Source organism: Prunus mume, linkage group LG6 (genome assembly GCF_029339155.1).
Source record: "Prunus mume cultivar Tortuosa linkage group LG6, ASM2933915v1, whole genome shotgun sequence".
NCBI classification, from domain to species: Eukaryota; Viridiplantae; Streptophyta; class Magnoliopsida; order Rosales; family Rosaceae; genus Prunus; species Prunus mume.
Window position 1 is genome coordinate 12,572,725 of NC_142703.1, and position 23,897 is coordinate 12,596,621.

General features: G+C 41.2%; 4 protein-coding genes and 3 non-coding genes across 8 annotated transcripts; 6 read left to right on the forward strand and 1 right to left on the reverse strand.

Annotated features, from left to right (window-relative positions):
* Positions 1–8,770: 8,770 nt before the first annotated feature.
* LOC103334874 (acetylserotonin O-methyltransferase-like) lies at positions 8,771–10,815 on the forward strand. The gene is made up of 2 exons (XM_089053793.1): positions 8,771–9,567; positions 9,984–10,815. The coding sequence occupies exons 1-2, from the start codon at positions 8,800–8,802 to the stop codon at positions 10,287–10,289; spliced, it is 1,074 nt and encodes a 357-aa protein (XP_088909919.1). The 5' UTR covers positions 8,771–8,799; the 3' UTR covers positions 10,290–10,815.
* Positions 10,655–10,808, forward strand: LOC148916117 (U4 spliceosomal RNA). The gene has a single exon (XR_016128413.1). It is a non-coding gene; the product is annotated as a U4 spliceosomal RNA (small nuclear RNA).
* Positions 10,816–12,913: 2,098 nt separating the features above from the next.
* Positions 12,914–13,064, forward strand: LOC148916118 (U4 spliceosomal RNA). Its single transcript, XR_016128411.1, has one exon. It is a non-coding gene; the product is annotated as a U4 spliceosomal RNA (small nuclear RNA).
* A 1,312-nt stretch (positions 13,065–14,376) lies between these two features.
* LOC148916119 (U1 spliceosomal RNA) lies at positions 14,377–14,537 on the forward strand. Its single transcript, XR_016128409.1, has one exon. It is a non-coding gene; the product is annotated as a U1 spliceosomal RNA (small nuclear RNA).
* Positions 14,538–14,725: 188 nt separating this feature from the next.
* On the reverse strand, positions 14,726–17,413 carry PNT1 (mannosyltransferase family protein). 2 transcript variants are annotated; one of them, XM_008237858.3, is made up of 4 exons: positions 16,944–17,413; positions 16,667–16,849; positions 15,479–16,023; positions 14,726–15,258 (listed from the first exon to the last, which is right to left on the reverse strand). In XM_008237858.3, the coding sequence occupies exons 1-4, from the start codon at positions 17,212–17,214 to the stop codon at positions 14,947–14,949; spliced, it is 1,311 nt and encodes a 436-aa protein (XP_008236080.2). In that variant the 5' UTR covers positions 17,215–17,413; the 3' UTR covers positions 14,726–14,946. The 2 variants fall into 2 exon arrangements, with proteins under 2 accessions (XP_008236080.2, XP_016650821.2); XM_016795335.2 differs by lacking the exon at positions 16,667–16,849.
* A 10-nt stretch (positions 17,414–17,423) lies between these two features.
* GGR (geranylgeranyl reductase) lies at positions 17,424–19,127 on the forward strand. Its single transcript, XM_008237857.3, has 2 exons — positions 17,424–17,881; positions 18,165–19,127. Exons 1-2 carry the CDS (start codon positions 17,534–17,536, stop codon positions 18,828–18,830), a joined length of 1,014 nt encoding a protein of 337 aa, XP_008236079.1. The 5' UTR covers positions 17,424–17,533; the 3' UTR covers positions 18,831–19,127.
* Positions 19,128–19,957: 830 nt separating this feature from the next.
* LOC103334871 (F-box/RNI-like superfamily protein) lies at positions 19,958–23,008 on the forward strand. Its single transcript, XM_008237856.2, has 4 exons — positions 19,958–20,311; positions 20,417–20,622; positions 20,730–20,823; positions 21,280–23,008. The coding sequence occupies exons 1-4, from the start codon at positions 20,123–20,125 to the stop codon at positions 22,714–22,716; spliced, it is 1,926 nt and encodes a 641-aa protein (XP_008236078.2). The 5' UTR covers positions 19,958–20,122; the 3' UTR covers positions 22,717–23,008.
* Positions 23,009–23,897: the final 889 nt, after the last annotated feature.

Below are 23,897 nucleotides of genomic sequence, written 5' to 3' on the forward strand. Positions count from 1 at the left end.
AGCAGGTCAAAAGAGCGATGAATTTAGCAACAAGAACAAGGATAAGCGCAGGTCACACCCACAAGGAGACGCTGCAGCAGGAGAGAACTACACCAAGTTCACCATCCCCATACATCAAATCTTAGCCCAAGTGAAAAATAAACCTTGGGTAAGAAGACCGCCACCCTTGAAAGGAGATCCAGACAAAAGGGATACTAGCAAATACTATGCCTTCCATGGGACACACGAGCACACTACCAACAACTGCCTCGCTTGGAAAGCACACCTTGAAGAACTCGTGAGAGAAGGTCACAACACGAGTTCATCACGAAGCAGGCCATCCAGCGAATTGAAGATCGAGACACCGCCAAGGAACCACCCCAGAAAGGTCATAAGGATTAACACAATCCTAGCCGATGCCAAGAGTCAGGTGACTAGCAAGGAAAAGAAGAGGAAGATTAAACAGGCCACTATGATCTTCCAAGTCTCGACTGCCTTCTACCAGCAGAAGATGATCCTGTAATCGGCTTCCAAAAGAAAGATCTGATTGGCCTCGACGTGCCACATAATGATGCCCTTGTCATCGCATTCAAATTGCCTAGGCCATGGTCGACCGAATCCATGCAGACGAGGCAGCAGCTAATATCCTACATGGTCATCTAGCAGATGGGCTTTGAGGCAAAAATCAACAAATCAGCCAGATCACTGACCGGCTTTAATGGTGCAACAACGGTTACCGTGGGCACGATAGACCTCGACGTCTACTCCTCACCTGTAGTGTGCTTGCAAACATTCATGGTCATTGATGAGGTCTCACCATACAACGGCATTCTGGGCAGGCCATGGATTGGCAAGATCAACGCCATCACCTCCGCCACACATCAGAAAATCTAGTACCTAATCCGGGGCGTGTCGGCCAAATCAATGATCGAGCAATGGCGAGGAAATGCTCCGCCAAGGGCTAAAAACAAACAAGCGCAATTCCTCCTCGTGAGCCGGCATATCCAAGGAGGTTGAACAACCGAATCTTGCTATCTTATAGCAATTAAAGCGTCAAAACCAAGCCAAGAAATCCGTCCCGCAGGTCTTTCCCAAGAAGGATGGAAACCGAGGAAGACGCCGAGTTAATACCCTTGGATCCCGATCACCGGACAAAAAAGCACGGATCGACTCGCGCCTAAGTCCGACGAGAAGATGGAGCTTACCACCTTCCTCCGAATAACAAAGATATGTTCGCATGGTCGCCGTCAAACATGCCTGGCATCGACTCGAAAATCATCTGTCACCGACTCCATGTCAACCCTACCTACAAGCTAGTGGCATGAAAAGACACAACTTCGCACCCGAGCGAGTCGCTATCATCAAAGCCGAGATTGACAAACTCCTAGCTGCCGGCTTTATTGAAGAGGTCTCCTACTCATAGTGGCTTGCCAACGTGGTTCTAGTAGCAAAACAAGAGAAGGGCAAGTGGAGAGTCTGCGTCGATTACACTGATCTCAACAAACCATGCCCAAAAGACAACTTCCCATTGTCGAGAATCGACCAACTCGTGAATTCCACTGGCAATCAACTGCTCACTTCATGGACGCTTACTCCGGCTATAACCAAATCTTGATGCACACGAATGATAAGGCAAAACTTCTTTCATCATCGAGAGAGGACCTACTGGCTACAAGGTCATGCCCTTTGGGCTGAAAACACCGGAGCAACCTACCAAAGGCTAGTGAATAAAATCTTCAAGGAGCAAATCGGCAAAACTATGGAGGTATATATGGATGACATGCTGGTCAAGGCCCCAAAACGTGCAGATCACCTCAAAACCTCGCCGAGGCATTCAGCCTGCTCCACCAGATCGCATGAAGTTGAACCCAAGTAAATGCACGTTTGGTGTATCCTCCGGTCGATTCTTGGGATACTTAGTTACACAACGAGGAATCGAGGCACACCCACTTCAAATCAAAGCCATTCTCGAGATGAAGTCGCCTTCCACAGTGAAGGAAATACAAAGTCTGACGGGCAGAGCAGCGGCCCTCAACCGATTCCTCTCGAGATCAATCGACAAGTGCAAACCATTCTTCAAAGAAGAAAGGACAAAGAGACAAATGGGATGAGGAGTGCGAAGTAGCTTTCCAGAGTTTGAAGACTTATCTCACTTCACCTCCTGCTTCAAAGCCACCCCGTGAGGACTTGTTCGTGTACCGGTTTCCAACTCAACACTCTCATTCGAGTAGAGTGAGGGCCCAACATCCGTATTCTACAAGTCAAAAGCTCTCTCGATGCAGAGACTCGTTGCCCAAAATTAGAGAAACTCATTTTGGCTCTTATAGTTTCAGCGAAAGCTACGACCCTACCATCGAGCTTATCGAGTCATCGTCATGACCGACTTTCCTTTGAGGTCAATCCTTCACACCTTGATGCTTCTCGGCGACTCATGAAGTGGGCTATAGAGCTAAGCCAATATGACCTCTTCTATCGCCAAAAGCTGCAATAAAAGCCCAGGTTTTAGCAGACTTCGTGGAAGAGTTCACCCCATCAGTCCAAGAAGAGAAATTAGTCAACAAAAATAAGGAAAGTTCAAGAGCAGACGGGACCTCCGCAGGACCTAGCCAACTTAGAGACACGTGGCAATTACGAGTAGAACCTTAAAAGGATCGTCATCATCACCCCGGATGGAACATTGTTGGAACAAGCTATCAAGCTTGGCTTCCGGCCTCGAACAACGAGGTAGAATATAAGGCACCGCTCACTGGCCTACGCTTTGGCGAAGGAACTCGCAATTAAGAAGCTAGCCTTCTACTCAGATTCCCAGCTGATCGCGAATCAAGCGTCAGGTGAATACTTGGCAAAGCACCCAAGGATGATCTTGTACCTTGAAAAAGTCTAGGAGCTGTTGAAGGCATTTCCTACCCTCACCATCCAACAAGTACCCCGGCAGAGAACGCGCATACGATGCACTAGCCACTTAGGGTTAGCGCCGGATACCCAGCTCAGTTGCTCCATCCTGGTCGAACACCTTGACCGACCAAGCATTGAAGAAATAAAGCCAATTGACACCATGCAAATTGACGAGGACCCCAGCTGGCAAGACCCCATCATTGACTACTTAGTGAATGGAAACTTGCCATCGGACAAGTCCGAAACAAGGAAGGTCCAGCAGAAGGCCGCTAGATACTATGTGCACGGCAGCAAGCTCATCCGCAGATCATACTGCCCTCATCTCACTGCATAAGGTACCCTCAAACACTTGAGGTCCTCTCGCAAAATTCACGCGAGTGTGACAACCATTATGGGTAGATTACTACCGAAGGCTCTAAACACAGGCTACTTAGCCTACCATGCGTCACGACTCCACCGAATATGTCAAGAAATGTGATCGCTACTAGCGATATAAGCCGATCCCTAATCTGCCTGCCGAAGTCTACTATTCATGCAATGGGTCATTGACTTAATGGGACTCTTGCCACCAATGCCCGCCAAGAATGACATGATGATTATCGCCACCGACTACTACTAAATGGATCGAGGCCGAAGCTCTATCCTCTATTAAAGAAGCCGATGTGGAGCGATTCATCCGGAGAAACATCATCTGCAGGTTTGGTTGCCCACAATCGCTGGTTATCGACAACCGCCACGCTTCATTGGCAGGCGATCATCGCAAAACAGTCACCCATAAGCGGCGTCCTAAGGAGACGCAGGCGACGACCAAAGCGTCATTCGAGACGCAACCCGTAAAAAGCGTCTTAAGGAAGACGCAGGTGCGCCAGAATTTCTTAAAAGGAGGTCTCCATGCCTTCGGGAAGTATCCGTGTTCCTATCCGCTTTCCTAAGGGAGGCGGGATAGACACGCAGCTTGCCCATAAACGGGAGACGCAGAAAGCGTCTAAGGGAGACGCAGGTGCGCCAAATTTCTTAAAGGAGGTCTCCATGCCTTCGGGAAGTATCCGTGTTCCTATCCATTTCTAAGGGAGGCGGGATAGATACATTACCCATAAGGCCCGGAGACGCAGGCGACCAAGGCATCCTAAGGGATGTGCGAACATGCCCGAGCCCTTAAGAGGGGCCCCGACACTCGCCAACTTCCTAAAGGAAACCATCATAAGAGATGTGCAGGACATGCCCGAGCCTCTTAAGGAGGCCCTTGGCACTCGCCAACTTCCTAAGGGAAACCATCCTAAGGGATGTGCAGGACACGCCCGGAGCCTCTTAAGGGGGGCCACGACACTCGCCAACTTCCTAAGGGAAACCATCCTAAGGGATGTGCGAACACGCCGGGAGCCTCTTAAGGGGCCCTAGCACTCACCAACTTCCTAAGGGAAGCCATCCTAAGGAATGTGCGAGAACACGCGGAGCCTTTAAGGGGCCTGGCACTCGCCAACTTCTTAAGAGAAATCATCCTAAGGGATGTGCAGGACACGCCGGAGCCTCTTAAGGGGGCCCTGCACTCGCCAACTTTCTAAGGGAAACCATCCTAAGGGATGTGCAGACACTCCGGAGCCTCTTAAGGAGGCCCTGCACTATCCAACTTCCTAAGGGAAACCATCCTAAGGGATGTGCAGACACACCCGAGCCTCTTAAGGGGCCCTGCACTCGCCAACTTCCTAAGGGATGCCATCCTAAGGAATGTGCAGAACACACCCGGAGCCTCTTAAAGGGGCCTGCACTCGCCAACTTCTTAAGGGAAACCATCCTAAGGGATGTGCAGGACTCCGGAGCCTCTTAAGGGGGCCCTGCACTCGCCAACTTTCTAAGGGAAACCATCCTAAGGGATGTGCAGGACACACCGAGCCTCTTAAAGGGGGCCCTGGCACTCGCCAACTTTCTAAGGAAGGAATGTGCACGCCGAGTCCCTCAAGGGGATCCTGCACTCACCAACCTTCTAAGGGAAAAACATCCTACATGATGTGCAGAATATGCTCAGAATCCTCAAGGGGAACCTGTCACACTCATAAATTTCCTAAGGGAAACACACAATTGGCTGATTACTCAAGCAGTTCACAAGTCGATATGCAAATTGAAGTTGAAAAAATAACTAAATTTCCATAGCAAGCTAACCAACCGGCCAAGTTCAACAAAAGGAAGAAGGTTAAAAACGACCAGTTGTTCTAAATAAGAAAGCATACTACAAAAGATGAAAAGAAATAAAGAAAACTCCATCTACTTCGAGGCGCCAGCAGGACACCTCTGAGTTACCTCTTCGACATTCGCCGATCAATTATGCCTTCAAGACTCGATCTGCCTGCTCCATAACATCTACCATCATCTCATCTATCATCCACTCTTGTGCTCAAAACGGAAGTAGGCATCTTTTTAACTAACCAAGCCAGCGGTAGAAGAGGGGCAACAGCAGACAAGTTTCAGATAGTTTTAGCAACAAGAACCACTCATTTTTGAAGCAAATGAAATGTGGCTTCCTTTTGTTTTTCCAAGGAAAGGCTCGAGAATGTGCCAAGATCGCCGGCCTGACAAATGTGATCGACCAACTCAGCACAAAAGGACGGGTTTTATACGAAGTTCATCTTGAGCAGATCAAACACACACGCATCCCCTACAGGGCTAGACTTGTTCGCCTTCGGATCAACCGCCGACGCTGAAAAGAACTCTTCGCCCAGGCAAATGACTCTCTCATCTTCTTAGCCTCCGCCAACCTTACTTCCAAATGAGTCAATGATACTGAATCAACTCCACGCTTGAGTGCCCGTGACTCAACAGCTGGATCATAAGCAAACCTCCCGCTTCAATCTCCATCTTTTGACCTTGCAAACGACTCGAACTTCGAGGAGGAATGTCTACATCTCTTTGACGCTTGGCAGAACTAGATCGGGCACAAGTTGCCTCATGAAGCAGATCATGGTTTTCAAGCTTGTCAGCATGAGGCTTGGGCAGAATACCTCGAACATTGTTCATACCACCAACCTTCGTGCTATCTGCGCCCACGAGATGTTTGGCCCTGGCATATGATGGTAGAGCAGACCCCACTTGAGTCTTCTTAGTAGAAGGGAACCTTGGCTTCTTCCTCAATAGAGACACATTCTTTACCTGCGAAGGAGTAGCTTCATCTCTTGAAGACTTGGCAGCAACCTTTCTCTTTGGGGGAGATTCAGCAGAACACTCCTCCGCCCAACTGCAGACCATCAAAATCTGACCATTCTACTCATCTCTCAACATCCCGAGCAGGGGCGCACCACCACCCTCCACTCGAGAGCCCAGTCCACGAAGAAAGCCCAGTTGCAGCTGGACAACCCAACAGATAATTCACACCTCCTACATGTCACCACGCGTCATGCAGAAGCTAGGGGGCATTTGTGGTAACCAAATTAAATCAAAACCCTAGGTCAAATAATTCATTCCATTTGGGGATTATTTGACCTAATTGGGAATTAATTAACCTGATTGGGAGTTACTCAATTTAATTGGGGATTACCCAATTAAATTGAACGTTGCCTAATTGGGTTAAAAATTGATTTGGTTAATTACCACGATTCCCAATTAAATGAGGAGTTACCTAATTGAATTAGGATTTGATTTGATACCTACCACAATTAGGGATTTGATTTACCCTAATAAATCAAATCCCTAATTAATCAAATCAATTCCAAAAAGGGGAGGAATAATTCCCTTCCATCTACGGAATTATTCCTCTGAAACCCTAGCCTCCAAGACCATTATAAAAGCATAGCCACATACAAGGGTTGAGGTACGTCTAAATTCCTACTGAAACTCTGCATAAATCATTTCTCACAAACCCTAGCCACCACTTTCTTTCTCTCCCTTACACAAGGCTCCGGCCACCCGGTTTTCCTTAAAATACCTTACCTAACTTAGACATCGGAGGGCCTTTGGCCAACACCCCTGGTGTGGTCCTTTACTCAATCTGATTTGTAGGGAGAAAGAGAAGCGGAGAAGACGAAGGAATCTTTGACGAATATTCTCGTGGGGAAAATCATTCCCTCCAGTATACATATATGTGATTCACAGCACTCCAATGTCTTTCTTTCCATTAGTTTCTTTCAATGTCCTTACGACTTACGAGACAGAGCCAATGGATGGAAGCTAAGCAAAATCAGATAGAGTTTTCTGCAGAATACTGTATCATCTGTATTGACTCGATTGAACTCATGACAAGAGCACAGTATATTATACAGCCCAGTAGAGGCTTAGCTCTCTGCTAACAATTTAACAAACTTTTAACCTTCTAACTAACTAAAGCATCTGATATAGCATCAATGATATGGCATAATCAGGACCATTCACATACTGCTAATAATAGAGTTGCTTAGATCATGCTGTTCTAATACTTGTAGCCCTCCACACAAGTAAGACTGAAATATTAATGGAAGGTCTAGCAATGCATGGCAAACATCATGTAAAAGCAGAACCCGATCGGCAGGGTATTAAAACACCATTGAAGAAACCAAAAAAAAAAAAAAGAGTTACTCTCAAAACAAAACATGTTTAATGAATTCTTTGTTTGGCTATGATTTGAATAAAGCGTAGTCGATGATCTGGAAAGAGTAAAAGTTGTCTGAAATGGAAGAATTTCGTAAACACGGCATGTTTTTTCCGTATCTTAATTATAAAGATCCTTATACTTGACTGAGTCCACAAAGTCATGATCTTTGTAAATAATAGACAAAGTCTTCCTTTCTTGTTCTACTACATATACCCCCAAAAACATCTGCCTCAACAAAGTCACACATGTATCCTACGTAGGTATTTGATGTTACCGCTAGACAATAATGTACCTAGCTAAAGATTAATTTACTCAATAATACAATATTGAATGAATTAGATGTTCCTGCAGGCATCTTTTCCATAATTTCTAGTACGGTTCGATTAAAAAAATCTTTATCAAAGAAATTAAAATGTATACTATCGATTTTAGGAAATGCATATTAAAAATTGAGTGTTCAATGAAATTGATATATTTCTAAATGTTGAACACATGTTCTATAATATGTTTGAGCAAATGCGTTGTGGCTGCTATATATCTGTGTATCCAATAAGCATGTTGTTGGGTATATCATAATGCTTTGATTTTTAATATATATAAATATACATGTAACCTTCACATTAAGCAACCCAATTCACTGCCCTCCAACTGCATTAGTTTGTCTTTCAATGTCCTTACGAGAGAGAATCAATGGATGGAAACTTCGGTTAGAGTAGGAGCAAGAAAGAAGCAAAATAAGAGTTTTCTGCAGAAAATTGTATCATCTGTATTGATTCAATTCAATTCATATAGCTCAATAGTTGTTCCTCCGATTTGTGCGTAGATAAAGGTTGTATGTGTTGATTGGGAGTGTGAATCTCACATCGGAGAATTAAAGCCTTGTCAAATGGTATAAAATATTTTGGGTCTCTCCATCCATCGTCAATTGATTTCGGGTTGGATGCTCACATTCTAATACATATAGTATTAGAAGAGTATCAAAACATGATTGGAAAGACAAAAATAAGAAACTTAAAAAAAATTATATGCTCACAGCAAAAACACAAGATTCTTATGATAATACCACTATCTACAGCTAAACAATGCATGCGTACCATTTTTGTCCACTACGTAGTAAACTTTTTCATAAAATATTGTGGTAAAGAAAGAATTTTGTATACAAGACAAAATCCTTCCAGCCAATTAGGCGAAAGATGTCTATCATTACATGAAAATACATTTAAAATTGAGTGGCTGAATCTGGGAAAAATCCCAATGAAAATGATACATTACCTAAACTTTTCAACACATGTTCATGTAACTATACTCCAATCTCTTCCAGCAAATTATATATATTGATACCTTAGAGCCTACGACAAACACAGAAAGAGATGGAAGATAAACAAAGAGAGTTAGGAGAAGAAGAGAAAGAAGAAGAACATGCCAAAGTGGAAATCTGGAAATATGTGTTCGGGTTTGTCGAAATCGCGGTGGTAAAATGTTCCATTGAGCTTGGAATAGCTGATGCAATTGAAAGCCATGGCAGCCCCATGACACTCCTAGAGCTATCATCTGCTCTAAGATGTGATCCTTCTCCCCTTTACCGCATCATGAGGGTCCTAGTCCACCTCAAAATATTCAAAGAAAAACCAGCAACCCAATTAGGCCCCAAAGTTTATGCACAAACACCTTTGTCCAAACGGCTATTGAAATCCGGAAAAAACAGCATGGCTGCTTTCATTTTGCTAGAGAGTAGCCCGGTAATGCTGGCACCATGGCATGGCCTCAGTGCCCGAATCCAAGGTGTTAGCAACCCGTCATTCGAGGCAGTACATGGAGAGGATGTGTGGAGCTATGCCGCTGCCAATCCTAATCACAGCAAGCTCATCAATGAAGCAATGGCTTGTGATGCAAGGGTGGCTGTGCCTGCTGTGCTTGAAAGCTGTTTAGAGGTGTTCAAAGGGCTCGAGACAATTGTAGATGTGGGTGGGGGTGACGGGACTACTTTGCGCTTGTTGGTCGAGGAGTGCCCTTGGATTCGAGGCGTCAATTTTGATCTTCCTCATGTTGTGTCTGTTGCTCAAGAGTGTGATCGCATTGAGAATGTTGGGGGTGACATGTTTGATTGTGTTCCAAAGGCTGATGCTGCAATTATCATGGTAATTAGTATATATGTGATACTCTTACTTAATACTCAAGGAAACCTCACAATCCAAATATGAATATTGTTAGATCTAGGGAACATATCTTGTGACCTCCTTTTTTTGGGGGTCGAAATCTCATTCATTGCAAAAGAAAAACCAGACAGAGTCCAGCAAAAGCAAAGCTACAAAAATGATAGAACAATAAACTGTCACATAATGTGTCTTTTAACGTGTAGTTATTACATTGATTGTTATTCAAATCATAAGTTAATTGACACATCAACTGTCACATCATGTGGTTTGCTAATGTAACTAAAAAAAGTGCGGTTCCTCTAGAATTACTCCCCTTATTGTATTGCTAGAAGTTTTCTTGCTCAACAAGACACATTATGATAAATGGTCCGATTTGATGTCGTTTTTGTGAATTGCAGTGGGTTCTTCATGACTGGGGAGACGATGAGTGCATCCGTATCCTTAAGAAGTGCAGGGAAGCTATTCCGGAGGACAAAGGGAAGGTGATAATAGTAGAAGCTGTAATTGAAGAAGACAATGAAAAACAAGACAAGAAGCTAACAGATGTGAGATTGATGCTAGATATGGTGATGATGGCCCATACAAACACAGGCAAAGAAAGGACCCTGAAAGAATGGGGATATGTTCTTGGTGAGGCTGGCTTTAGCCGACACACTATTACTCCCATTCATGCTGTCCAATCTGTTATCCAAGCTTTTCCTTAAAATTATCGAACAAAGTTAACTAAGGATGTGGATTGGTATTCTCAAATTAGTGTTTTATTGTATTGCTCAGCTCTTAAAATTGCAATAAAATGTGTGCAACGTGTTGTGGCTGCTATATCTTTGGATATAAGCATGTTTTTCGTGCAATAAAATACTTGCATGTGAACTTCAAAGCATCCAAGTCCACAGCCCCCCAATGTCTTTTTTGTATTTTATATTGTCTTTCAATTATCTGGGTTCACTTGTCATCTGTCCCGCAATTGGATACAATTGTAAAAGAAGAAGTTGTAGTCCCACATTGACGGAGCGGAAAGGGCTGAGTTGCTGTAGTGGGATAAAAGCGAGCGGAAGCCCAAAATTGAGGTATCTTTGCGCTTGGGGCAATGACGCAGCTTATGAGGTTCTAACCGAGGCGCGTCTATTGCTGGTTGAAAACTATTTCCAAACCCCCTCTTGGGCCTTGGTTCAGCCATGTGCCCTTGAGAATTTCTGGAAGGGCTCTCTCTTCGGAGTAAGGCCCTATAAATATAGTCCCATGATTCTAGGGTTATTACGGAAAAAAGTCAGGTGCCTGTAGTTTGCTGGCTTTTCTATTTTGGTCCAGTCAATTTAATATTTGAAGTTTTGTTCTATCGTAATTTAATTCAAGGACATCCTTATTTCTATCTAATTCTGTCAAAAATACTGAGTGGTTTGCTCTTCGAATCCCTGGTGTCTCTCTTCTAATCCAAGACATTCGGCCACCTCAGTTCACTTTGTGAGTAGCTTTGGTAGTGCTTAAATTTTTAAAAAAGCTGCTTTAATAAAAATTTTGCCAACATGGTGTTTGGTAAACAGAAATCAGCTTTAAAAAAAATTGGGCAATTCCAGCAGCAAGGCTGGGGGGCGGGCTGGCGGGGGTTTGGGCCAGAAAAACAATTCGAGCAATAGAGGCTAGCCCGACTTGGAGCTTGAATTTTGAATGACGTCAGCACGCTACAGTGCTGCCTATAGCCAGTAGCCACATGGCATCGTTTGGGCTCTCCGATTGGATTTTTTTCCTTCAATCCAACGACATCGAATTTTTGTGCAATAAAATAATGAAAAAAATTTGAATTTTTTTTAAAAAAACCTCAAAAATTAATAATTTTTTTTTATAAATACCAACCAATACTCTTCACTTTTAACACCAAATCCTCATACATTTTCGTCTCCTTCAACTATTATTCACTTTCTATTTAATATTTTTTTCACTTTCAAGTTTTTTTTTTTCCGATTATGAGATATGAATTTTATAATAAAGATTGACATGTACAAACCCAAAAATCTAATCCGAAAATATTATCCAAATTAATTGTTTAGGAAAAAAAAATGTGAAAAAAATAAAAAAATGAATAGTATTTACCCTTTACTATGGCAACTGGTGAAAACATACATTGTTTTATTCATATGAATAATGGCTACCCTAGCTCCCTTTGCTATATCAAAAGGCAAACTGCTGAAAGTACTCTTAAGAAGCTAACTTCACGGCGAACTAGCTTATGGGCCTAGGTCACAAGCTTTCTCCATCTAGGTTGGGAATCTTGGTTGCCATTGTCTTTTTCAAATGCTTTTTTAAAAAAATTTGGGCATGCGTGTCCAAAATATTTTTGCTTTGTAATTTTATTTTCCTCATTAAGAAAAATACAGCCCGTTATTGTGTGATTAAATTGTCAAAATTTAAACTACATAAATAAAAGTGGAAATTTTATGAACATGAATTTTTACCAATTATTAAATTCACCATTACGCAATTTATATTGTATTTACGTATTCAATCCCCAATGTTTGAGTTCATGATTAATATTTTCAAATAAATTTAATGAAGTTTTAGTATTTTATTGTCTGTTTAAACCAAATATTGTATACGAGGAGTGCTAAATGCTTGGCATTTCAAGTGAAAACGTGTTTGCAGCTAAGAACAAAATAACTCCCACATCAATCAGTGAAGTTGACCGACAAACCAACCCACAATGTTACGCAAGTAAATTTAATATTCATATTGCTCACCCATATTGATTTAGTACTTTTTTTCTAAGTCTTAAAATGATACTGATAATAATTCAATCTAATCCGAATTTAATTTTTTTTTATAAGAAATGATATAAGTTCATTTTGATAATCTGAATATGATATGAATCCGATCTGTTTACAAGCTTATATATCATTTTACATAACTTGTCATTCGTGAGTTTTACGTATTCTTTAAGATGGCTTCTCACTATAAAAGATTTGAAATGGAATATGTTGCATCCTTTAAATCATGGCCTTTTTTCTTTTTTTTTTAGATAACTTTTCCTATTGAGAGAGACGATAGTATACTAAACTCACACACACACTATATGAATGTTAGAACTCGAATCCAGAATATTGTCTGAGGGAATAAACACTTCAAACTACTACACTAGTAGGTCCTTTGCATCATGGCCAAAATTAGGTTGCCATATTTTAAAGATTCGAAATGCTAATTTTGTCTTTCAACTCTGGTTCCACTTGTCATATGTCTTGCAATTGGATCATGGCTGCTTGTTGTCCCACATCGACGTGGTGAGAAAGGCTGAGTTGCTCTAGTATTATAAAAGCACGCCAAAACTTTCGGAAGTAGTATCTTTGCGCTTGGGGCAATGACGCAGCTTATGAGGTTCTAACCGAGGCGCGTCTATTGCTGGTTGAAAACTATTTCCAAACCCCCTCACTGGCCGCGGTTCAGCCGTGGCCTCTGAGAATTTCTGGAAGGGCTCCCTTCGGGGTAAAGCCCTACAATTCTTAGTTTAAAATTATTTATTTTTATTATCGACAAAATTATAATTTAATTGTATTTTTTTTTTATGTTTTTAGTTAGAAACACCCGTATTTAAAATGTATTAAATTTTGTTGACTTATAATTATACAAATTTATAGGACTAAAATTGACATTAAATTTATGATTATACATAAGAAAATTGTATTATTTATAATTATGTCTAGCAGTGAATATTATATGCTATACGATCAACAAAAAGTACGGAAATTTAAGAATAAGGCCGAAGAATAATCCCCAAGCTCTGCTTCTAAAATCTGGGTGACCCTACCCCAGATTAACCACAAAACTGCCATGCCAAATCCGAACAGTCTCGAATCAAACCCCCAAGCCCCAATAGCACCAGACATACCCCTTCTAGAGCCATCAACAATTAATTTAAACCAATCAGAAGGAAGAGGTTCCCAGGACATAACCTGCTGCACCTTAATTTCCTTTAGTCCCAGCAATAGCTTTGATCCACTCAAGAACTGCAGCAACAACTTGACATGGGTGTAAAGGTAGGCTATCATCACCACTAAAAATATGTTGATTTCTCCATTTCCTTAAGTACCAGAAAGTAAACACGAACACATCAATCCAAGGGAAACAACCATACCATTTGACTGGAGAACAAAGATTGCTCATAAGCCAAGGCTTAAAATCAGCCTCAGCTTTCGAGCAATCCCTTGGATTTGGTTTTAAAGCTTCAGTAAAACATCATATGTTCAACAAAACAGCACATCCAGTGCGTAGACGTGAGTTAGGCCAGTCAACTAAGACAGTGAGCACATACTTTTGCACTCAAATTTGAGTCCTCCTCCCCATATATTAGATTAATTTATACTATTGTTTGTATAAATATAAAATAAGAAAACTACATTCATATCCAAATTTGATCTTTGTTCCAATGATAAAATTTCAAGGTTTTCTGTATAGCATGCAATGTTCAGAGGCCAGAGGGCATTGCTGAAGTTGTAGATTTGCTCAAGCTGCTGCTATGAAGTTGATAAATTTGGTGGTCGCCAAATAACAGTAACAAATTTTCAATATATGGCACAGCATAGAAATTAACCCAATTGAATACCTTTCTGGCCTGCTAGATAAAGAACAAGGATAGCTGTGTCAAACTGCAATACAACCCATATTTCATAATTGTTCAAAGACTGAAAGAGGCTGTTCTTGTCTAGGTGGATTTTAGTCTGTTTTAGTTTTGTCCCATATCGAAAAAACATAAGAGAGTTGGAATGCGAGGCCTCTATAAAACAAGTCGACCAAACTCATTGAAACATACTTACCTGGACGGGGTTTTTGGGTGCTCAAGAAGGCCCATGGCCTAGGATAGTGACCTCCATTGCACTGAGGAGGGGTGCTACCCTATGGTCTCCCCTAGCGGGAGAGCCAACGTCATAATTTGTGCCAGTGGGGGCCTGCGTTCGCGCGGCCCCTGTCTAAAGCGTAGTCTAAATTTCATGGTCGAAAGATATGAAGCAAATTTCCAATTTTGTTTGGTGTGATTGAATTTAGCAGTGTAAATAAATGAAATGAAAAATTCTTTTACACGAGCAGCCAGTTTGGTTGATCACACAATTACAAAGGAAATTTGATTCTCTATTTACGTTGCGTAATAATCTGTATATATTCTGAAAAGAAATAGCCAATTATAATCATTATCTTACAGAAAGGCCTAAAACTTGTTCTGGAATCACCAAAATGAACAGAAAAGAAAAAAGAGCTGCAAAGCCAATAAATAAATAGCCAATTTGTGCATATCTAATTGCCAAAAACAGTGGGAATAAAGGAAAGAAATATTAAATTGTCAACTTATATGTAAACCTCCAAATCAATCTAATTATTCTGTCACTGAAGTTTCTTCCCGCCCTTGGAAGTTTTCTCCAAACATGTGAAAACTGGAGAAAATCTGTGGTCGCGGATGAGCGAAACTAAAACATACGTGTTTGCAGCTAAGAACAAGATGCTTGCCATCCAGAGTTGAAGAAAAACATTCCGTCCCTTGAACTCAAGCAAATAACCCCACATCAACCAATGAAGTTGACCAGCCACCCACAATGTCATGCATGATAGGCCTTTCCATTTGAGCTTCATCTTGCTCCAAGCGAGTACCAGAGGCAAGAGACAAAAGAACCACACAAAGTATTGTGCCGTCATTACCTGTTAACAATGGGCAGAAGTAATTAGGAGCAGAATTTTGTTAGAAACCTTACGTTCAAAAGTACAGCATTGAAGCAGAGTTTTTCAATGAGAATAACCACTAGGAATCTGACATCGGATGCTACATGGAGCAGAGCCAAATTACAATGTTGAATCAGATATGTAACTAATTCACTAAGCCAGCAATTATAGAAGAAAAAATAGTAATAAAGAGAAAAACCTTGTTGAATGCCACAAATGCTACTGTCTGCACTAAGCAGCAGAATGGAAGGTCTTGCGCAAAACTCAAAACAAGCACAACCTGGACTATCAACTGAGGCAAAAATGAGACAAGCTTCTCCAATATCGAGAGTTTACGGTTGTACTGAAGGTAGATGTGATAAAAATAAATGGAGAAATTATGCCTTGGATCAGTACGGGTAAGATGATACAGCAGTGCCTCATACAAGAACTCCCACCCATATAGATGATAGAATAAACCAGTGAAAAGGAAGAATACGGCTGCAGATATAAAGGAGAAAACTATCCTTTCACGTGTTAACGCACTTTTCAAAAGAAACCACGGACAAAGAAGCTGAGCAAGTCTTGTAACAGATCTGTTTTGAGGTGATTCTTGCCGAGGATCCCAAAATTGTAGGCTAGGCTTCTGACCAGATCGAAACACATGCGGATCAAGAATCACAAGGATAGGAAGTGCATAGATAATGGGGTAGATTCTGAAGTGGACAACAAGCCCGTACCAAAATGCAGCTTGTAACACGCGTCCTGTTATGAGAGAAAAATTTCCATATGGAGTTAGACAGTTATGGGGGAAAGCATAACAATCATTTCCTAAATAAATAGTTTGAGTACCGTACTTAGTGGAATGCTATGCCTACTTGGTTTTTCCTAGAAAGATCGTACTCGCTAAATGCAAAGCAATAATTTTTAATAGGATGAAGATGAGGAATATTGAAATCATAAATGTTATTATCCAAAATAGACACTGCTATGGTTGTAGATGTCTAACGTGGTTGCCTCAAGAGAAAACGAACTGAGAGAAGGTCAGACAATCATTACAGAAAATCCAAGAGAATGCTAGTTCGATACATAACGCAACCAATAACTCTCACTGAATAGAAATAAATATAAAAGAACCTCAAACAATCCGATAGTCCTTCACTTTTGATAATCTGTGCTAAGATTTATACAAGTATCCCATAATTCCATTTTCGCAAAAAGCATTAAATTTGATCCATATTAAGATAATCCGAAGATAAGATTCACTTAATGGCTGAAATCAACAGCAAGTAGGGGAAGTGGTGTACATGACATGAGTCTTGTGAGTGTCCAGCCAGTGTATAGATTTTTGGGAAGTGTTTATTGCCAAAATAAAAATAAAAATCTATACAAAGAAAGAAACTTACACCGTTCATGAGACATATGAAGACCCAAAGAACCAAAGCACAAACAATTGGCTCACAGTTCCCACGAGTCCCAATGGTAAAGGTAAACGGATTAAAGAGCCAAACGATCACAGAAAGCATGCTTAAATTCTCAGGCACCCCACGAAGCTTCAATATGGTCCTTATAAACAAACCCACAAGCAAATCTACAAAATTTACATAAAACAAAATCATGTTTCTGCAACTTATGCACCCCAAAACACAAAATTTAACGCTAAAATGAAGCAAATATTAACGTACCTGCAGCTGAGAAGAGGAACTTGCCCCAAGAGCGGTGAAGAAACGAATTGGGTATGAGCAAAAACGCGAGCAGAGGAGAGTACCTGTAAGTGGATCTTTCAAATGGGGATTTACCGGCGGCCATTAGAGAAGCAGCGTCGGAGAAGACCATGTAATCAATGTCTGTGTACCTCACCTCCATGTGGGTATCCTGCCACTCTCCGTAGAGGATCAGAATCACCCTCAACGCCGCCGAGACCAGGAGGAGCGTACGGAATCGTACGGACGCCATTGGTTTGAGAGAAACAGAGATCAGAGGGAGGGAGTTTCGACCAAAAAATAAAAAAAGAGGGAGGGAGAGGAAATGGCGAAGTGTTGAAGGTTCTTTAAAATGGGTCGTTACTGTAAATAATTGTTTTACCGATGGTAATTTGGACACAATGAATTATAAAGAACCAATTGTAATGAGGCAGGGGGGTTGGACCACCATATATACTTTAGTTCCTATAGCACTCAATTATATCCAAAATCTCATCTTCTTCCACTACATTTACCCAAAAAAAAAATTTCTTCTGCTACCAGAGCTCAGCTGAGAGCTTCCGAGACTAAAAATGGCTTCTTTCTCAATGGTTTCAACTCCAGTCCATCTCTACCTCCCAAAGAAGCTTACTTTCCCAATCCGATGCTCTTCTTCTTCATCAGCGCCGTCCGTTTCGACCCCACCGAGCTGGACCCAGTTCGATCTGAAAACCTACTGGACGACCCTGATAGCCGATATCAATCAGAAGCTTCACGAAGCCGTCCCGGTTCGGTACCCAGATCAGATCTATGAATCCATGCGATATTCTGTGCTCGCCGAAGGAGCCAAACGAGCCTCACCGGTCATGTGCGTCGCTGCTTGTGAGCTCTTCGGCGGCAACCGCGTAGCTGCCTTCCCCACAGCCTGTGCTCTTGAAATGGTTCGTAATTCTTCCTCCTTTTGCTATACATGGACTAATTAGACTGAATTGTAAAGAACCCTGTTTGGGTTATATGAATATTATTGCATAAATTGGATTCTCAGTTCGGAACCCAGCTTGGGTTTTTAGAAAAATCTGTATTCGTGCTTTGTGCCCTGTTTGGCAATTTGGGTCGTGCTTATTGAGCACATTTTTGCTTAGCTTTCAACATGGGTATATTTGTTTTGTGCTTGGAATATTGACAAAGGAAAGTGCTTTATTTGCTTTGAATGACAATTGACAGGTACACGCAGCTTCACTCATTCACGATGATCTTCCATGCATGGATGACGACCCATCACGCCGGGGCCAGCCCTCGAACCATACAGTCTATGGCGACGATCTGGCAATTCTAGCTGGTGATGCTCTGTTTCCATTGGGGTTTCAGCACATTGTGGCAAACACGCCTTCCAGCCTCGTGCCCGAGCCACGCCTCCTGCGCGTGATCACAGAGATTGCGCGCACCGTGGGGTCCACGGGCATGGCAGCAGGGCAGTTCCTCGACCTGGAAGGCGGGCCGGATGCTATCGAATTCGCGCAGGAGAAGAAGTTTGGGGAGATGAGTCAGTGTTCTGCTGTTTGTGGAGGATTGCTAGGTGGTGCTGAAGATGATGATGTGGATAGACTGAGGAGGTATGGCAGAGCTGTTGGGGTTTTGTATCGGGTGGTTGATGATATTTTGGAGGACAAAATGAATGGTGAGGATGAGGATGAGCGGAAGAAGAAGAAAGGCTTCAGCTATGTGAGAGTTTATGGGGTTGAGAAGGCTATGGAGGTGGCAGAGCAGCTTAGAGCCAAAGCTAAGCAGGAATTGGATGGATTTGAGAAGTATGGTGATGCTGTGGTGCCACTTTACAGCTTTGTGGATTATGCTGTTGATAGAAGTTTTACTGTCAGTGACTCAAGTTGATTGATTGATAGATATATATATATATATATATATATATATATATACACACAGACACATTGCATAGAGCAAGCATTCCCTTGATATGATTTCATGCTTTCTCTAAACTTGTGTAAGCAAGCTCTTTTACATATTGCTAGAAGATGATTGGGGTTTTACAGTCGGTGAATGTTAAATTTTAGGCGAGCTGAAGTTCCAAGTTGTGGGAAGCTGAAAGCTGAGATTTTTGGGGGTTGTTTGAGATGGGAGCTGAGATTTGTGGGATGCAAAATTCACTTGGAAACTTTCGTTTTTCTTTTATCTTTGCTATTTGCCAATTTGGGTAATTTGTTCTCAAAATATTATATATGGGAGTTGATGAATCAACAAATCATTAAGGAATGGTTTATGTAAATCGCATATAATGATCATATTACTAATCACACATCTTGCAAATTAAAAACTCAATTGACATAAGCAAATACACATTAACATAACAAAAATAACCTCTCAGTAGAACATATAACAAATACAAATCAATAATCGCATTATATAATTACCTAGTATGGTTCCTCTAGCATCCCCTTCCAAAAATCAAAATATCAACATATTAGTAGCTAGTTGCTTACTTAATTATTCAATAAAACTAGGACGCTGATTTTTCCACTATCCTTTGTTTTTGTTTTTTTAAGTGAAGAAGGGGGGGTTAACACCCCAAAAAACAAGCTAAACAGAACGAGAACAAATCAAATGAGTTCTAGACACCCTTAACACACCATCGGCTAACAAGAAAGCTATCCAAATACAAGCAACATTATAAGTACAAATGCCCAGATCTCCATTGAAGCTCCCATTAGCCAAGCAATCTGCAACACAGTTTTTCTCACGATAGATATGATGAATCCTATACTGACCAATTTGCACTATCATATGCCTGCATTCAATAATTACTCCAATTAGGGGATGAAAATGAATGGGATCATCCATTTTGTTTTTTTAATACTTTTACTATAACATACAATGGAGTGTAAATAGACTAAGGATAAGTGGGAAATCAGCTCCCTAAAACTATCGATAGCAATGGTGTTAATGTTACGACACTAAAACGAGTGTAGTCCCCTTGTTAAAGGGTTTGGGCTTTGGAGCTGGTGGCTTGTGGGCTACAAAAAACCAAAACCCAAAACACACATTTCCTCGTGCTTTGATCACCGTTGGATTGGACTCAGATGCAAGCTTACAGTTGCAGTGTCGTCGACGGTAACACCAAACCCAGATTCAACAAAATTCACGAAGAAGAAGAAGACTGAGCAAAAAAAATGGCGGAGGGGAAGAGCGAAAGCAGCAGTAGCTCAATGGAGAGCCTGGATCATCTGCCCTCGGCCCTACTCGCCACCATCATGACAAATCTCGACGTGGCCTCCATCTGCTCCGTCGCTTCCACCTGCACCGCCTTCAAAGCCTGCGCTTCTCAAATCCTCTCCTTCATCCCCTCCTTCCACCTCCTCGTAAGTCTTTCAATTTTCATTTCTGGGTTTTCACAAAAGATTGTAAATTGGTTTGTTTTTGTTTGCTATTTTCTCAAAAATGGTTACTTTTTGCTTTGGGGTTAGGAAATCGCGCCTTCCATGGATTTGTTGAGGCCTCTGCTGCCTCCTAACCCGTGGCTAAAGAGCATGAAGGTCAACTGTGGCCGGCTAGACGATTCGGCCATACAGATTTTGCTTCAGCCTTCGCTACACGAGCTTTGTATGCTCAATTGCGACGAATTTACTGGAAAGTTGCTTTCGGAGATCGGAGGCCGATGCAAGGATCTAAGGTTGGTTTGGTTTGGTTCTGGTGCTTATATGTATTGCTGGTGTTTTTTGATTGTGGAAAGTGAAAAAGCTGTTGTTATTGGCTTTTGGGTATATGAATTCCCTTCAGGTCTCTCTGCTTGGGGTCAGTGGCTGAAAATAGAGGGCTGGATATTCAGTTTTCTGATTTGGAGGAGTTGCTCAGAGGTTGCCATGAGTTAGAAGTAAGGCTCAGTTAAATGATGATAATAACCAAATGTTTAATAATAAGGATTTTAAGTAACGTGGTGCTGGTTGTTAAATAATGATACATGAACAAACGTTTCACCCTTTCATATTTCACGTAGCTGAAGTTCTGATTCTTCTGCTCAAATAAGTTAAGAACATCGTTACCTTTTTTTGAAGATACAAAAGATGCTAAGTTTGTACCTAATGGGGTGTCAAATGTTGAGTTTGTTAATATGATTTCATCCTCCTTGGTCATCTGGATGAATAATTGAATGGTTTGTTATACTTAAGTTTCCCTAGAAATGATGAGGCGGAAAACTCGTGTGCACTTTAACATTAGATGCTTAATATATGTTTCCTTAATTGAAATTTACCCATAAAGCATTTTGGTTTTGGGATATCATAATTATTTGATATGTTTCATCTAATGCGTGTGTGATAATTTTTGGTAGGCACTGAACTTGATGTTTGATGTCTCATTTTCTGCTGGTCATAACAATTCTCGAGTTTGGGCTTTGGCTTCGGAGAAACTCACTTCTCTTGAGATTGGCTACATTCCATCAGTAATGGTGGCTGAACTGTTTAGCCCAAACTTTGGATTCCATCAGTCACTAAATTGTATTCAGCCTTCCATATTGCCAAACATCCATAAATTGTGTCTTTCAGTCGACTATATAACTGATGCTATGGTTGGAAAAATTTCTAAAGGTCTCAACTCCCTGACCCATTTGGATCTTCGAGATGCACCCATGAGCGAACCAGGAGTTACATCAGACCTCACAAACTCTGGCCTTCAACAGATTAATCAGCATGGCAAACTGAAGCATCTCTCATTGGTCCGGACCCAGGAGTTCCTCTCTACCTATTTTAGAAGAGTAAATGATCTCGGGCTCCTCTTAATGGCTGACAAGTGTAAAACCATGGAAAGCATATTTCTAGGCGGCTTTTGTCGTGTTACTGACACAGGTTTCAAAACAATCTTGCATTCTTGCTCCAAGTTATACAAGCTTAGGGTGTCTCATGGGACTCAGTTAACGGATTTAGTTTTTCATGACATTTCTGCAACTTCCCTGTCTTTAACACACGTTAGCTTGAGACGGTGTACTCTTTTGACCAACCATGCAGTTACTAGTTTGGCTTCTAATAAGGATCTAAAAGTTCTTGATTTGAGAGATTGCAGAAACCTCGGGGATGAAGCCCTCCAAGCCATAAGCACTCTTCCTAAATTGAAGGCGTTATTATTGGATGGCTCTGATATTAGTGATGTAGGATTATCATATTTGAGAGCGGGGGTTATAAGTTCACTAATTTCATTGTCTGTTAGAGGGTGCAAGAAACTTACAGATAAATGCATATCTGCTCTATTTGATGGCTCTTCTAATTTGGAGTTGCAAGAACTGGACCTGTCCAATCTTCCTAATCTCTCCGACAATGCAGTTCTATTACTGGCAAAAAGTAGGGTTCCAATACTTGAACTACGAATGCGACAATGCCCACTAATAGGTGACACTTCGGTAATGGCATTAGCCTCAATGGTGGTTGACGAGGAGAGGTGGCATGGTAACAGCCTGCGGTTGTTGGATCTGTTTAATTGTGGTGGCATTACTCCGCTTTCATTCCGGTGGCTGAAGAAACCATATTTTCCAAGGCTGAGATGGTTAGGAGTTACAGGCAGTGTAAATAGAGATATGGTAGATGCTTTAGCTCGAAGCAGACCGTTCTTGCGTGTGTCACGACGTGGCGAGGAGCTGGGAGTCGAGGAATGGGATAACTCAGATGATTTTTACATGCATGACTATGATGAGATGGACGAGTTTGAACGTTGGCTTCTAGACGGTGAGGATGAGAATGCCGACGAAGAAATGGTAAATGCAGAAGCAATGGAGTAATGCCGACGAAGAAATGGTAAATGCAGAAGCAATGGAGTAATCCGCCGTTTAAATTCCTCCTATGTGCCTGTATGCAATATGCTTGTGATTTTCTTGTGTATATTGTTGTGTTATGAAGAAACTTGAAATGTATCATGGACCACTGATTAGAGCTTAGCAAGTTGGGTTGTATGATTTTACTCCAAATCTGTGATCTTGTGGACCACTTGATCTTTGTATTGTAACTATTTTGGATAGATTGGATATTGTATTTTCACTTAATTGTATAATAAATTTGTTTCGCCATTTATCACTTGCTTTTTATACGACTCATTGCCAATGCTTTAGAGGTTTTGTCGGTGCTCTTTTCGTAGAGGTATATCCAAGACCTAAGTTTGATGCCTCTAGTGGTGGGTAGCCCACAGAAAGTAATGGTGTCTAGCTTTTGAGACATAATCCACTTCCTTATCTATGTGTAATGATTTACAATAAGACTGGTTGATCTGTTGAGTTTGGATAGGTCAGCAAGCACATTGGTAGGTAATGGAAATATGCTGATTTCTTAGATATTTCAATTATTCCAACACATACGGAAGCAAAAAGCATGTGAGTTTCACATTATATCCCATAATCGAATGTATCTCCCGTATTATTCACTTTCGGCTTTATGACTTCTCTTATTTGAAGTAAGCAAGCATATGTTATAAAAGCTTGTATTCCATAATCCAGTCTCTCTCATATTATTGACTTTCGGCTTTATGACTTCTCTCATTTGAAGTAAGTAGGTATACCATAAAAGTTCGTGAATGTTTTACTTTTCTCTTTCTATAAGTGAGCTGCTTTTAATTTTTTTTAACAAATGAAATAATTCAGTTTGTACATTTATACACCCTCCACATTTTTCCTTCCAATTAGTTAAGTGCTATATCACATCTATAAATTCTAGAATTCAAATAAAATGAAAAATGAAAAATAAAATGGACTCACAATGGCTTCGACTATTCCTGACTCATGTATTTCTTGGGCTTAAGCCCAAAAAAAAAAAAAATCTACAAGAAAGTCATATCCGAGTGTTATGTTTATATTTTATTTTGGTATAGTGACCCATTTATTTTACACATTTAAAATGAGACAACTTACCAGGAGAAAATTTAAATACCAAAGAGAGACTTTGAAATATATGGCGGTCTGATCCCATTTTT